The sequence below is a fragment of the Bufo gargarizans genome, chromosome 5 (assembly GCF_014858855.1).
Source record: "Bufo gargarizans isolate SCDJY-AF-19 chromosome 5, ASM1485885v1, whole genome shotgun sequence".
Lineage (NCBI taxonomy): Eukaryota > Metazoa > Chordata > Amphibia > Anura > Bufonidae > Bufo > Bufo gargarizans.
The window spans coordinates 146,178,808-146,194,866 of record NC_058084.1 but is presented as its reverse complement, the minus strand read 5'-3'; the positions used below and the strand labels follow the sequence as shown (position 1 = coordinate 146,194,866).

At 43.0% G+C, this 16,059-nt stretch overlaps 1 protein-coding gene across 5 annotated transcripts in view; it reads right to left on the bottom strand.

Moving 5' to 3' along the window:
• PTPRM (protein tyrosine phosphatase receptor type M) overlaps window positions 1-16,059 on the bottom strand; it is a 766,319-nt gene that overhangs the window by 499,378 nt on the left and 250,882 nt on the right. For all 5 annotated transcript variants that reach the window (XM_044295693.1, XM_044295689.1, XM_044295690.1 and 2 more), the window contains exon 4: window positions 1,309-1,387. In XM_044295693.1, the coding sequence (XP_044151628.1) occupies window positions 1,309-1,387 (79 nt within the window). The remainder of the gene's footprint in view (window positions 1-1,308; window positions 1,388-16,059) is intronic.

The following is a 16,059-nucleotide window of genomic DNA, read 5'->3' as shown; positions in this document are numbered from 1 at the left end:
AATGACTAATTGGTGCGGCTGTAATTGCTGACCATCAGGTTTTGACCATCTAAGTAACAAAAAAAATTCTGATGCCTATTGAGATATTACATGGGTGTCCCCTTATTGTACTGGGCGAAACGCATTGGAATAAAGGGACCTATACTTATCTTTTAAAACTGAAGGTGTTTTTTGGCATATAGGAATATAATCTGATACTGTGGAAACTGTACTGGGCATCTATTTGTTCATTGTTATGTACTCAGCATTTTTTTTTTTTCATGTACCCTGCATCTATTTATTATTTTGATGTACTCAGCTTTCATTATTTTGTGTATCTAGAGTAGGTCAATAAATAGACCCGTTTTATGGCATCCTATCTTGGTCTGCCTAGAAAATCCATCTTCAGGGCCATCCTAGGGCTTGTAGGAGGTTTCTGAATACGGGATTGCCCTTATTGGGGGTGGCTATTCCGTTCTATAGGCAGGGCTATACAGTATAGGGTGAGAACCAGGGAAAGGTTTCTATTTTACCATCACCACCCTGCCTATGGTATTGTCCCATCCTGTATTGTGGAACACTGATGATTATTGTGTCTTCATCCATTTTTTTTGTTTGTTTGATATAAAAACTTTTGTTTGATATTAAAGGCTATGTATTAGAATTGGGTGGTATTCTGTGAATAGCAGCTTTTTAACCTCTCCCTATTGTGAACACCGGCACTTGTGGGCCAGCGAGCATCTGTATGGGCTGGTCGGGAGAAATAGCGGTCAGCCAACATCTACAGATGTAGCAGAGTTAACAGTCACACTTGGTGAGTTATCACATCTAGTTAACACGCTATGACTATAAACTCTGCTACATCTGAACCTAAGCTGTATGGTCACCTTTAGACTGTGTTCTAATATTACATTTACATCTTCTGGACTAGTATTCAACAATGGCTTGCAGTAAAGTAGCTCTTATCCTTTGTGGATATTTTTGCATGTCTGCTCAAAGTTTAGAATGAAGAAAGATGCTGCCAAGAAGTCACCAGGGCACAGGAAAGGCCAAGGAACAAATGTATGTTTATCAGGACAAAACGGAAGCCTTTACTCTTCATTTGTGCTAATTTACAAAAGATTATTCACATGCTGGAATAAAAGAAGGCCTTGGTAGTAACAATACAATTCATTTGTAGTTCTGCATATACCCGGAGTGATGGCTCTGCCATGATTCACTATTCCATCTCTGGAACTGCATTTATGCTACAAAAGTCTCAAGAATTCTTCAACTCATATATAGAAATAGATATATATCTTCATTAATGATACAAATAGAATTACTCACCACAAGGATGTCTTAGGACTTTTACTTCATCTATTGCTATGTATCCATGTTGATCAAATGCAACCACTTCAAAATAAACCTGTAAAATTACAACAGGGTGTTAAACTCATCAGTTCATACATTCGAATATTGTAAAAGATAATTGTAGTTTAATTACTGCAGATGTCAGAGGATCAAATGGAATTGAGTAAAAATTGACTTATAATGTAAAAGCAGAATAATCACAATTAATTCACCCATTAATCATCAGATTTCCATCAGATGATGATAACTTTTTACAATGCCTACACAGGCTCTTAGCCACCCTCTGTTAGCCACAGCTCTATTACTGGGAATTACTGGGAGTCTCAGTAGTTGCCTTCTTACCTATCAGGGTGTAATGGCTTTTGCCACTAACACATGTGGTCTTGCATTTTTTGTTAACTTCCTCATCACATTGCTAATCCATGCCTAAAAATTAGATCTGAAGGTGGCCATATACATGAAAGAAGACCTGGCACCTCTACTGCCATGTCTGTTTTAGTAACTACTTCCAATCCCAATGTAATAACAATTCTGGAGAATCTATTCCTATAGCACCATGTCGTAAAATTCCTGTATTATTTCTACTAGAAGTTTATAAATGAACTAGCTTCACTCCGGGATATTTAATCTATTTCATGTTTGTGTGTGTCGTTAAAAGATATCAACACTATCCACTATAACAGTGACAGCTACAGCACCCCGCCCCCTTAACAGTGACCTCCACAGACCTCCACCCCTTAACACTGACCCCCCAGCCACAGTACCTAGTCCCTGAAAATTGGACCTCCACAGCAGCCCTCCCCTTAACTTTGACCTTTATAGCAGCCTTCCCCTTTAACAGTGAGTTTCACAGCATACCACCCCCTTGACAGTGACCTATACAGCAAAAGGCCCCTTAACTCTGACCTCCATAGCAGACCATAATCTGTGACCTCCACAGCAGCCTTCCCCTAGGGTGGCCAGAAGTCCAGTTTTTGGCCGGACAGTCCGGCTTTCAGACTCCCTGTCCTCCGTCTGGAGCAGGGTCTGGACGGACACAGGGATGTCCTTTTGAACAGTTCACTCTCAGACAGCAGCAATGTGCTGAGTGTGAGCTGCAGGAAGAAAGTCAAGGTCCCTCCCACCCCTGCAGCTGACAGAAGTTGATTTTTCACTTCATTTTTTCAATCCCTGTTGGCTGAGTGGGAGGGGGCATGGCCTAACCAGATCAGGGCATGGCTTAGCGGGACCTAGAAGTTGATTTTTAACTTCATTTTTTCAATCCCTGTCGGCTGAGGAGTGGGTGTGGCCTACCCAGATCGGGGGGGGGGGGGGGGGATGTGGTTTTGAACAGCTCACTCTAAGACAGCAGCACAATGCTGTCTGAGTGTGAGCTGCAGGGAGAAAGTCACCCTGCCTCCCACCCCTGCAGCTGACAGAAGTTGATTTTTACCTTCATTTTTTCAATCCCCGTCAGCTGAGGAGTCAGAGGTGGCACGGCCTAACCGGATCAGGGGCGTGGTTTGGCGGAACCCAGGGGCGTGGTTCATCTTTTGAGGGTGGACACATTGTGGCAGGGGGCGTGTCTGGACGCCTTTCTGCAAGAGTGACACCCCTCTGGGCACCTTATTGGCACATTTGCATACCAAATAAACTGGATTTTCAGAGGATAAAAACATCTATTGCTGGAACAAAGGCACAACTTGAAATAAGGTACCAAGTGCTATTAGGCCATGGCTTTACTTCAATAGCGATTATCCTGGTTACAGATTTCCTTTAAAGCTTACCTACAGCAGTGAAGAAAAATGGAAACCTGGAGTAAAACTGTGTATGTGGAGGCTAACAGCCTGTGAGCTTCTATTGGCTGATTAGGGTCATGTGACCAAACATCTATTGGCTAATGCATTTTTGGGGAATATCTCAGGAATGGTACATCCTAGAGAGCTGAGACCTGGTCTAAAACCTTTCCAGACACCTGATCTACATGTGTGCCAAATTTCGCGATTGTAAATGTGATGGTGCGGATTCCTTTAGCGGACATACATACACTCAGCTCTATGTACAGTGAGGAACAGAAGTATTTAAACATCCTGCGATTTTGCAAGTTTTCCCACTTAGAAATCATTCAGGGGTCGGAAATTCACATTGTAGATGCATTCCCACTCTGAGAGACCGAATTAAAAAAAAAAAAAAAAAAAAAAAAAAAAAAAGGAAATCACATTGTATGATTTTTAAAGAATGTATTTGTCTTGCGTCTTGAGAAAATCAGTGTTAATTTTTGGTACAGAAGCCTTTGTTTGCATTTACAGAGGTCAAACGTTTCCTGTAGTTCTTGACCAGGTTTGCACACACTGCAACAGGGATTTTGGCCCACTCCCCCACACATATCTCCTCTAGATCTGTCAGGTTTCGAGGCTGTCGCTGAGCAACACGGAGTTTCAGCTCCCTCCAAAGATGTTCTATTGGTTTTAGGTCTGGAGACTGGCTAGGCCACTCCAGAACCTTGATATGCTTCTTACGGAGCCACTTCTTGGTTATCCTGGCTGTGTGCTTCGGGTCATTGTCATGTTGGAAGACCTAGCCACGACCCATCTTCAATGCTCTGACTGAGGGAAGGAGGTTTTGCTCAAAATCTCACAATAAAAGGCCGCATTCATCCTCTCCTTAATACAGTGCAGTTGTCCTGTCCCCTTCGCAGAAAATCACCCCAAAGCATGATGTTACCAACCCCATGCTTCACAATAGGGATGGTGTTCTTAGGATGCAATTCATATTTCTTTTTTCTGCAAACATGACGAGTGAGGTTTAGACCAAAAAGTTATATTTTGGTCTCATCTGACCACATGATTTTCTCGCATGCCTCCTCTGGATCATCCAGATGGTCATTGGCAAACTTCAGACGGGCCTGGACATGTGATGAGTTGAGCAGGGGAACCTTCCGTGCAATGCATGATTTGAAACCATGACGGCATAGTGTTCTACCGACAGTGACCTTTGAAACTGTGGTCCCTGCTCTCTTCAGGTCATTTACCAGCTTCTCCCTTGTAGTTCTGGGCTGATGTCTTACCTTTCTTATCATCAGTGATACCCCACAAGGTGAGATCTTGCATGGAGCCCCAGTACGATGGAGACTGACAGTCATCTTTAGCCTCTTCCATTTTCTAAGAATTGCTCCAACTAGTTGATCTATTTTCACCAAGCTGCTTGGCAATTGCCCGGTAGCCCTTTCCAGCCTTGTGGAGGGCCTCAATTTTGTCTCTGGTGTCTTTTGACAGCTCTTTGATCTTGCCCATGGTAGAAGTTGGCGTCTGACTGACTGTGGGGTGGACAGGTGTCTTTAAAGAGCTGAGACAGGTGCTACTAAGTTAGATTAATGAGTGGAGTAGAGGTGGACTTTTTTAAGGCACAGTAACAGGTCTTTGAGAGACAGAATTTGTGCTGTTTCTCAGGTGTTCAAATACTTATGTTCAGCAGTGCGAGACAAATAAATTCTTTAAAAAATCATACAATGTGATTTCCTGATTTTTTTTTTTTTTTTTTTATTGTCTCTCAGAGTGGGAATGCATCTACAATGTGAATTTCAGACCCCTCCATGATTTCTAAGTGGGAGAACTTTCAAAATTGCAGGGTGTTCAAATACTTCCGTTCCTCACTGTATTAGATTGTCAACAGCTTGAGGTAAAGGTACAGATGGGTGTTATCAATCGGGTGTGTGTCCCTGTATAGTCTGACCCCAGCAGCACTGATTGAACATACACTGCCGCTAGTGGTAACACCCAGCAGTACCTTCACTGTCAACTGCTGGCAATTTATTTGTAAACTTTTAGCAGGAATAATACAGAAATGTGCACAACATACAGTCATAAGAATAGATGCTCCAGAATTGGTATTGCATGGGCAATGCAAGTAGTTACTACAACAGACATGTCAGGTGATAGGTCCTCTTTAAGGTGTATAGCATGTGACAGGGCCTCTTCAAGGTGTAGAGCATGTGACAGGGCCTCTTTAAGGTGTATAGCATGTCACAGGGCCTTATTAAGGTGGATAACATGCAACAGGGCCTCTTAAAGGTGTATAGCATGTGACAGGTCCTCTTTAAGATGTATAGCATGCAACAGGACCTCTTTAAGGTGTATAGTATAGCATGCAACAGGGCCTCTTTAAGGTGTACAGCATGTGACTGGTCCTCTTTAAGGTGTATAGCATGTGATAGGGCCTCTTTAGGGTGTAGAGCAGGGGTGCACAACCTTTTCTGGTCGGGGGCCACATTATCAGACTGAAGGAATCCCAAGGGCCGAAAATAAAAGTTAAAGGGATATTACCAACTGAAATACTGTATTTATGGTGTATTGTACATACAGTATATACTATAAATGTCTGGTTACACCTACAGGATTCCCATTTAATGGGAGAATACATGAAAAATGCGTGTGAGCAGCCACAAGACATAGACATACATGTCTGTCACCAGATGGTTGGGGGCCACATAGAATGATATCAAGGGCTGCATGTGGCCTCCGGGCCGCAGGTTGTGCACCCCTGGTGTAGAGCATGTGGCAGGGCCTCTTTAAGGTGTATAGCATGTGACTGGTCCTCTTTAAGATGTATAGCATGTGACAGGTCCTCTTAAGATGTATAGCATGCAACAGTGCCTCTGTAAGGTGTAGAGCATGTGACTGGTCCTCTTTAAGGTGAAGAGCATGTGACAGGGCCTCTTTAAGGTGAAGAGCATGTGACAGGGCCTCTTTAAGGGGTATAGCATGTGATAGGGCCTCTTTAAGGTGTAGAGCATGTGACAGGTCCTCTTTAAGATGTATAGCATGTGACAGGTCCTCTTTAAGATGTATAGCATGTGACAGGTCCTCTTTAAGGTGTATAGCATGTGACAGGTCCTCTTTAAGGTGTATAGCACGTGACAGGTCCTCTTTAAGGTGTATAGCACGTGACAGGTCCTCTTTAAGGTGTATAGCATGTGACAGGTCCTCTTTAAGGTGTATAGCATGTGACAGGTCCTCTTTAAGATGTATAGCATGTGACAGGTCCTCTTTAAGGTGTATAGCATGTGACAGGTCCTCTTTAAGATGTATAGCGTGTGACAGGTCCTCTTTAAGGTGTATAGCATGTGACAGGTCCTCTTTAAGGTGTATAGCATGTGACAGGGCCTCTTTAAGGTGTATAGCATGTGACAGGTCCTCTTTAGGATGTATAGCATGTGACAGGTCCTCTTTAAGGTGTATAGCACGTGACAGGTCCTCTTTAAGGTGTATAGCACGTGACAGGTCCTCTTTAAGGTGTATAGCATGTGACAGGTCCTCTTTAAGGTGTATAGCATGTGACAGGTCCTCTTTAAGGTGTATAGCATGTGACAGGTCCTCTTTAAGGTGTATAGCATGTGACAGGTCCTCTTTAAGATGTATAGCATGTGACAGGTCCTCTTTAAGGTGTATAGCATGTGACAGGTCCTCTTTAAGATGTATAGCATGTGACTGGTCCTCTTTAAGGTGTATAGCATGTGAAAGGTCCTCTTTAAGATGTATAGCGTGTGACAGGTCCTCTTTAAGGTGTATAGCATGTGACAGGTCCTCTTTAAGGTGTATAGCATGTGACAGGGCCTCTTTAAGGTGTATAGCATGTGACAGGTCTCTTTAAGGTGTATAGCATGTGACAGGTCTCTTTAGGATGTATAGCATGTGACAGGTCCTCTTTAAGGTGTATAGCATGTGACAGGTCCTCTTTAAGGTGTATAGCATGTGACAGGGCCTCTTTAAGGTGTATAGCATGTGACAGGTCCTCTTTAGGATGTATAGCATGTGACAGGTCCTCTTTAGGATGTATAGCATGTGACAGGTCCTCTTTAGGATGTATAGCATGTGACAGGTCCTCTTTAAACAGCTGATCATTGGGCTGAGAACTATTCCTGCTGGCACCATCAGTCCTGACAAGTGTATATACGTATAGCCTGCTGCCAAATGAGAACTGTCCCTTCTGTCCCCCCACATTTGCCTTTGGGGGAGAGTCAAGACAACTCCATACACATTAAATAAGACCAGTTCTGTTGACATGCTTTGATTTCTAATTAAAGCATATGACCACCTTTTCCAGCATAAGATGTGTTGACGTTTATGGTTGCTTTGATAAAAATGTGGTATATGAAAATAGATCTGTATATTTGAACTATTTGTATTTAAGAATAGCTATAAAAATAAAACTCATTAAACACAATGCAACCATATCAGTCTCCTACAAAAACTCCCAGCATTGACTCCATATAAAGGGACTGGCCTAGTTAACTACTAAAGCATTGACACCAATCAGCTGTCACAACAGGGGTCTTACGAGCAACTCTGTGACAGTCTAATGGAGGGGAAGCTAGCAGGCTAGGTAATAATGCTTTCTGCTCTGTTTGTCTTTAGAAAAAAAAAAAAAAAAGGAAAACAACTCGGCAAGTTTGCCAAGTCTCCGCTAGTGAAAGCCCAGGGAGAAGGGAATCGTGTCTGGGGGTTTCACTGTAAGGAGAAACTGTTTGTACAGATGCATTTATATCATCAATGAATTATTGTGCACAAAATTAAAACCTCCCAGCACTCAAGGCCTCATCCAGTTATTTTACCAGTATCTGTAATATTCAATGCTCCATCTGCTCGTTAGAGAACAAGTCAGGTATGCATATCCCAGCTGCCTACAGGGGATCAATGGCGTGGGGTGTAACTGGGATGTGATCTCCTATCACATCAGACATTAGCATTATAGATTATACTGTAGCACTAGCTTCTTTTCTCATGACCCAAACATGGAAGGAAAACATATGGCTTCAGCAAGGATGTGGTCACTGAAGACCAGCACCCGTCAGCAAGTACACGCTGTAATTCTGTTATAATACAGTGGTCCTTCAAGATACAATATTAATTGGTTCCAGGACGACCATTGTATTTTGAAACCATTGTAAGTTGAGTAATCAGTTCCAAAGCCCCAAAATGTCATCCAAGAAAAGAGAAAATGAAGATTTAAGAAAAATAAGCAGATAACTAAGGCCACTTTCACACAGGCGAGAATTCCGCGCGGGTGCAAGGTGAGAGGAGAACGCATTGCACCCGCACTGAATCCGGACCCATTCACTTCAATGGGGCTGTGCATATGAGCGGTGATTTTCACGCATCACTTTTGTGTTGTGTGAAAATCGCAGCATGCTCTATATTGTGCGTTTTTAACGCAACGTAAGCCCCATAGAGGTGAATGGGGCTGCGTGAAAATTGCAAGCAAGTGTGGATGTGGAGCGATTTTCACGCATGGTTGCTAGGAGACGATCGAGATGGGGAACCGATCTTTATTATTTTCCCTTATAACATGGTCATAAGGGAAAATAATAGCATTCTCAATACAGAATGCTTAGTAAAATGTCCATCGAGGGGTTAAAAATAATAAACTAACTGCGCTCATCACATGGTCCATCACCAATCGCGCATTTTCCCGCAATGCACCTGCATCTTGTCTGGCCCACACACGCGACACCCGTGTGAAAGAGGCCTAAGAGAGATAAAACCAGTCCTTACATACACCAGTCAGGAATAGCTGCTAACTAGCAACTAATACAGCTATTTTACCATAGAAGTGGCCCTGATTGGTTGGGTCTGAGTCTGAGGCATTGCATGTTGAGTCTAGTTTCAACTTACGAAGGGTCAGAAATGACCATTCTATGTTTTATCCTGAGGCCATTGTATCTTGAGGGATCACTGTATTGCAAGAATCTGGCTAATACATTCTTGTGTGATACAGTTCTGGGATAGGGATACAACAGACTTTGTATCCCTCAGTAAAAAAAAAAAAAAAAAAACATTTTGAAATTGCTATCCATAAGAATGAACTGAGTATCTTTAAATCTCTTTAAAATCGCTCCAGTCAAGCAAGTGGCTAGCAATTACTTTTCTCTCTCTTTTTTTTATCACTATATCCTGGGATTTTTGAGTGATTTTACTAGTAGGAGCTACTTTTCTCCTTCAGTCTCTTGGAAATCAGTCTCTTGGAAATTTGATGATTCTATAAAAAAAAAGTCGGCAACAAAATGTGGAAGTGCAACTCTAGCCCTAACAGTAGATTGTACGACTGCTCACATAAATTATGCTAACAGCTGAATTACACCCAGATATATTCTTCTGAAATACTTTGTTATTTACATAGTTGAATGTGCTGACAGCAAAATCACACAAAAATAAAAAAATGGAAATAAAATTTTTCAACCCATGGAGGTCTGGATTTGAAGTCACACTCAAAATTAAAGTGGAAAAACACACTACAGGCTGATCCAACTTTGATGTAATGTCCTTAAAACAAGTCAAAATGAGGCTCAGTAGTGTGTGTGGCCTCCACGTGCCTGTATGACCCCCCCCCCCCCCTACAACACCTGTGCATGCTCCTGATGAGGTGGCGGACAGTCTCCTGAGGGATCTCCTTCCAGACCTGGACTAAAGTATCTGCCAACTCCTGGACAGTCTGTGGTGCAACGTGACGTTGGTGGATAGAGCGAGACATGATGTTCCAGATGTGCTCAATTGGATTCAGGTCTGGGGAACGGGCGGGCCAGTCCATAGCATCAATGCCTTCGTCTTGCAGGAACTGCTGACACACTCCAGCCACATGAGGTCTAGCATTGTCTTGCATTAGGAGGAACCCAGGGCCAACCGCACCAGCATATGGTCTCACAAGGGTCTGAGGATCTTATCTCGGTACCTAATGGCAGTCAGGCTAAATCTGGCGAGCACATGGAGGGCTGTGCGGCCCTTCAAAGAAATGCCACCCCACACCATTACTGACCCAATGCCAAACCGATCATGCTGGAGGGTGTTGCAGGCAGCAGAACGTTCTCCACGGCGTCTCCAGACTCTGTCACGTCTGTCATGTGCTCAGTGTGAACCTGCTTTCATCTGTGAAGAGCACAGGGCGCCAGTGGCGAATTTGCCAATCTTGGTGTTCTCTGGCAAATGCCAAACGTCCTGCACGGTGTTGGGCTGTAAGCACAACCCCCACCTGTGGTCGTCAGGCCTTCATATCACCCTCATGGAGTCTGTTTCTGACCGTTTGAGCAGACACATGCACATTTGTAGCCTGCTGGAGGTCTTTTGCAGGGCTCTGGCAGTGCTCCTCCTGTTCCTCCTTGCACAAAGGCGGAGGTAGCGGTCCTGATGCTGGGTTGTTGCCCTCCTACGGCCTACTCCACGTCTCCTGATGTACTGGCCTGTCTCCTGGTAGCGCCTCCATGCTTTGGACACTACGCTGACAGACACAGCAAACCTTCTTGCCACAGCTCGTATTGATGTGCCATCCTAGATAAGCTGCACTACCTGAGCCACTTGTGTGGGTTCTAGACTCCGTCTCATGCTACCACTAGAGTGAAAGCACCGGCAGCATTCAAAAGTGACCAAAACATCAGCCAGGAAGCATAGGAACTGAGAAGTGGTCTGTGGTCATCACCTGCAGAACCACTCCTTTATTGGGGGTGTCTTGCTAATTGCCTATAATTTCTACCTGTTGTCTATCCCATTTGCACAACAGCATGTGAAATTGATTGTCACTCAGTGTTGCTTCCTAAGTGGACAGTTTGATTTCACAGAAGTGTGATTGACTTGGAGTTACATTGTGTTGTTTAAGTGTTCCCTTTATTTTTTTGAGCAGTGTATATATATATATATATATATATATACACATACACACACATTCACAAAAATGATAAAGCACTAATGAATTGTGAGAACTGAATGTAGTAAGTGATTACAATATCACAGCAACATTAAGTTTATTGGGAAAACTGGGTACAATTGAAAGGAAGCTTGTTGAGCTGTCAACTCTGGCCTCGATACAAGATGAGCATGAAGGCATAAATGTTGTGTATGATGTCCTATACCACATTTGCCCACAGAAGTTGCAGTTGGCTCTGTAGATACTACACACTTGTAGGTTGCTGAAGCTGACATTCCTGCTGATCCAATAAATGTCTTATTGGAAATAAATCTGGTGATCCGGTAGACCAAGGAAGTGTTACGATCTGGCGGAAAGGGAGACATTCCTGGGAATCTCTTGCTGTGTGTGAATGAGCATTATGCTGCTGAAAAATACCAGTTGGAAGCCCTGCTATGAGAGGCAACACATGTGGCCGCAAGATGTCCTTCGTATCACTAGTGACCTACTTAAAGTGAGCGACTGTCGTATGTGATGGCTCCCCAGATCATCAACCCAGCAATTGAGGCAGTGGATTGCTCCACCAAAGGCAGGATTGAACCGCTCACCAGCAGGCCTCTATACCTGAAACAGACCGTCTTTGGATCACAAACAGAACTTAGATTAATCTCTAAAGATGATACGGAATCAGTCAGTAGCAGAACAGCTTTCTCCTTCATGACAGCACTGTAAATTAATTTCACAGTGGCTGTCTGTCAATGGCAGGAAATGTAATGGGTGTTTTCACACAAAACTTCCTTCTGCTAAGTGCTTGGAAATGGCCCGCGCAGAAACAGGGGTGTGTAATGAAGGTGCCATCTATATCTCAATGGTGGACAACAAAACTGTGGGAGCTGCTCGTGCTCATTGGTAGATCAGGTGGGTCTGGGGTGTCAGCAACCTGTTCATTGTGTGTGCGCGCCCTCATGTAACCACTACTCCCAAAACCTCCTAAAAGCTAGATCTGAAGGGCCTAGATCAGGGTTTCTTAACTCCGGTCCTCGGGACCAACCTACCGGTCAGGATTTGAGAGTATCCCACAGAATGAATACCTGTGATAAGTCCTGATGCATGGACACTAATTATATCACCTGCTCAATACTAAGGAAATCCTGAAAACATGACTGGTAGGTGGGTCCCGAGTACCGAAGTTGAGAAACACTGGCCTAGATGGTGGGCAGCTCATCAAAACAACCATCCTGCTTCTCTCATTGCCGTGATGTGCCCCCTCTCAAAATTTGTCAACTGGCCAAAATATCTTCAAGTGTGTTGTAGAGGCATTTCTAGCAGTCAACAATCTCACATTAAGAGGTACACCACCAAAAAGTAGCATCTGAGAGCCTTTTTACAAGGCAGAAGCATCTTTGGGCACTCTTGTAGCAAGACCCAGTGTGTGTCTTTAATTTATTTAAAATGATGACAGCTGTGGCATTCATTTCTGAATGTCACCAATATCATGTGCCATTTTCTTAGGTCAATATGTCTTTCAATCTTACATATAAATGCATTAAAAGCTTTTTTAAGTCTAGGAAATGTCAATCCACTTCTTTGCTCCATGGAAAATGGACTGATCAGAAACTTGCAATAGAACAGCTCTTAATTGTAACACAACGTTCACTACACCTAAGGCCTCTTTCACAGTACAGTATGTTGAATTCAGTGTTTTGCGTTCCGTTTTTCACTGATCCGTTGTTCCGTTTTTTGCTTCCGTTGTGGTTCCGTTTCCGTTCCGTTGTTCCGTTCCGTTTTTCCGTATGGCATATACAGTATACAGTAATTACATAGAAAAAATTGGGCTGGGCATAACATTTTCAATAGATGGTTCCGCAAAAAACGGAACGGATACGGAAGACATACGGATGCATTTCCGTATGTGTTCAGTTTTTTTTGCGGACCCATTGACTTGAATGGAGCCACGGACTGTGATTTGCGGCCAAATATAGGACATGTTCTATCTTTTCAACGGAACGGAAAAACGGAAATACGGAAACGGAATGCATACGGAACACATTCCGTTTTTTTGCGGAACCACTGAAATGAATGGTTCCGTATACGGAACGCAAAAAACGGACCGCAAAACGGAAAAAAAAAACGGTAGTGTGAAAGAGGCCTAAGTCTTTATGTAATCTTAAAGATGGGTTGGGTTCTGTATTTTGATCACCTATCAGCTACCCTTCAGCTCAACTAAACTGGTTATGTAACCAAACTGGATGACTACGCAGGTTATTGCCTCGAGGTTTTAGCATAGTGCTACACGTACAATTAGGAGCTAAAACCAAGAGCTGCCTCAATAGTGTAAAGGGTATTCCTATCCTATAAAGTGGTGGAGTATCGCTAGGAATAGCATCACTTTATGATTGGTGGGGTTTGACCAATTTGGAGAATGCAAGAGCCACATAAATGTTTGCGTTACTTTTTCTCTAATGCAATTTTGTGTTTTAAATATGTATTTCTTTACCTCTTGCAGGAAAGCATCAACATGAATTGCAGTAAACATATCAGCAATGTTTTGGGTCTACATTGGATGACCCATTTCTCAAGCTATGATAGAAAATATAATATACATTTATAATATACAATACTGTATATAATCATGATATATCCTTATTAACTACATTAACAAACTTAAGTCTCATTCACACGTCAGTGTTTTCCATCAGTGATTTTGAGCCAAAACCAGGTGTCGGTCTAAACATGGAATAGGAGCAGATCTTTCCTAATACCTTATTTCTGAGGAGGCTCCACTCCTGGTTTTGGCTCATAATTACTGATAGAAATAACTGACCAAAACACTGACGTGTGAATGAGGCATCATAAAGAGACACAAAAGATATCAGGCAGCAGTAGCATACATGCCACTCATTTTTGAATGCCTAAAATTAAAAAGGGGAAAGGTAAAGAAAAAATCTGTATTACACATTACACTTCCCAGGGTAGCTCACTATACAATTTGAAATAATACTAAATGGGTTGACTGATTTCCATTTCTGTGAGTCATTCATTGACTTAACCCTTTCTTCCCCAGGCCAGTTTTCAACTTCCTGCCCAGGCTTTTATTTGCAAATCCAACATGTGTCACTTTAAGTGGTAATAAATATAAAACGCTTTTACTTATCCAGGCTATTCTAAGGGCTCTCTCTTCCGGCATAGAGTTCCGTCGTCGGGGCTCTATGCCGGAAGAATCCTGATCAGGATTATCCTAATGCATTCTGAATGGAGTGAAATCCGTTCAGGATGCATCAGGATGTCTTCAGTTCTGGAACGGAACGTTTTTTGGCCGGAGAAAATACAGCAGCATGCTGCGCTTTTTGCTCCGGCCAAAAATCCTGAAGACTTGCCGCAAGGCCGGATCCGGAAATAATGCCCATTGAAAGGCATTGATCCGGATCCGGCATTAAGCTAAACGTCGTTTCGGCGCGTTGCCGGATCCGATGTTTAGCTTTTTTAGAGTGGTTACCATGGCTGCCGGGACGCTGAAGGTCTGGCAGGCATGGTAAAGTGTAGCGGGGAGCGGGGGAGCAGCATACTTACCATCCGTGCGGCTCCCGGGGCGCTCCAGAGTGACGTCAGGATCACGTGATCGCATGGCACGTCATCCATGCGCATGGGGTGCTCTGACGTCACTCTGGAGCGCCCCGGGAGCCGCACGGACTGTAGGTATACCGCTCCCCCGCTCCTACTATGGCAACCAGGACTTTAATAGCATCCTGGCTGCCATAGTAACACTGAAAGCATTTTGAAGACGGATCCGTCTTCAAATGCTTTCAGTACACTTGCGTTTTTCCGGATCCGGCGTGTAATTCCGGCAAGTGGAGTACACGCCGGATCCGGACAACGCAAGTGTGAAAGAGGCCTAAGATAGTTTTTTCGTCACATATTGTACTTCAAGACAGATTCAAAAAATTTCATTTTAATTTATAAAAAAAAGATTTACCAAAAATTTTAATTTCTCTACTTTTAAAATAGATAGTAATTACTCCAAAAATAGTTAATACTTTACATTCCCCATATGTCAATTTCATGTTTGGATCATTTTGTAAATGCGGTTTTATTTTTTGGGGACGCTAGTAGGCTTAGACATTTAGAAGCTAATATCCAAAATTCTGCAAAATTTCCAAAAATCCACTTTTTAAGGACCAGTTCAGGTCTGAAGTCACTTTGTGAGGCTTACATAATAGAAACCACCCATAAATGGCCCAATTTTAGAATTGTAGAACAGGTAGTGATTGGTGTGAAATATTGGACAAAAGCAGCGGTGCCCTTAATGGGGTAGGTTCAAACTCCTTAATACAAAATAAAAACAAGATGCGGGTACCGCGCTATATCTAAAGCAGTGTATGAAAGTAGTTGTCATATGGAACCATAAACGCGGAGAACTAAGTTCATATTCTGCTATCAGAGGTGGCAATCGCAAGTCTGTGCTTCGCATATATATAGACAGCTGTCATAAGTCTATACTTCACATGCGATGAACCTGTAATCCACCTCCAGCCTGTAGTCAGATCTCGCTTTGAGCCGCCGACCGCCCACTCCAACCGGTTCAAGATTACCGATTTGTAGAAAAGGTATTCTTTAATCCAGAGCAGGAGGGGGGTGCATTGAGTGCAAACACAGCATCAAGCGACAGCCGTTTTGCGCGTATGTGCACTTCTTCTGGCCCCATTTTAAAAAAAAATACAACCCTCAAGGTATTCAAAAAGGATTTTACAAACTTTCTTAACCCTTTAGATTAAAAAATTTCAATCTAATTTCTTTCCGCTAACAAAGCAAGAGTTAACAGCCCAACAAAATTTAATATTTATTGCCCTGATTCTATAGTTTACAGAAAAACACCATATGTGGTCGTAAATTGCTGTATGGGCACACGGCATTGCGCAGAAGGAAAGGAACGCCATATGGTTTTTGGAAGGCAGATTTCACTGGGATTATTTTAAGCTGCCATGTCGCATATGAAGAACCCCCTGATGCATCCCTAGAGTAGAAACTCCCAAAAAATTACCCCAATTTTGGAAACTACGGGCTAAGGTGGCAGTTTTGTTA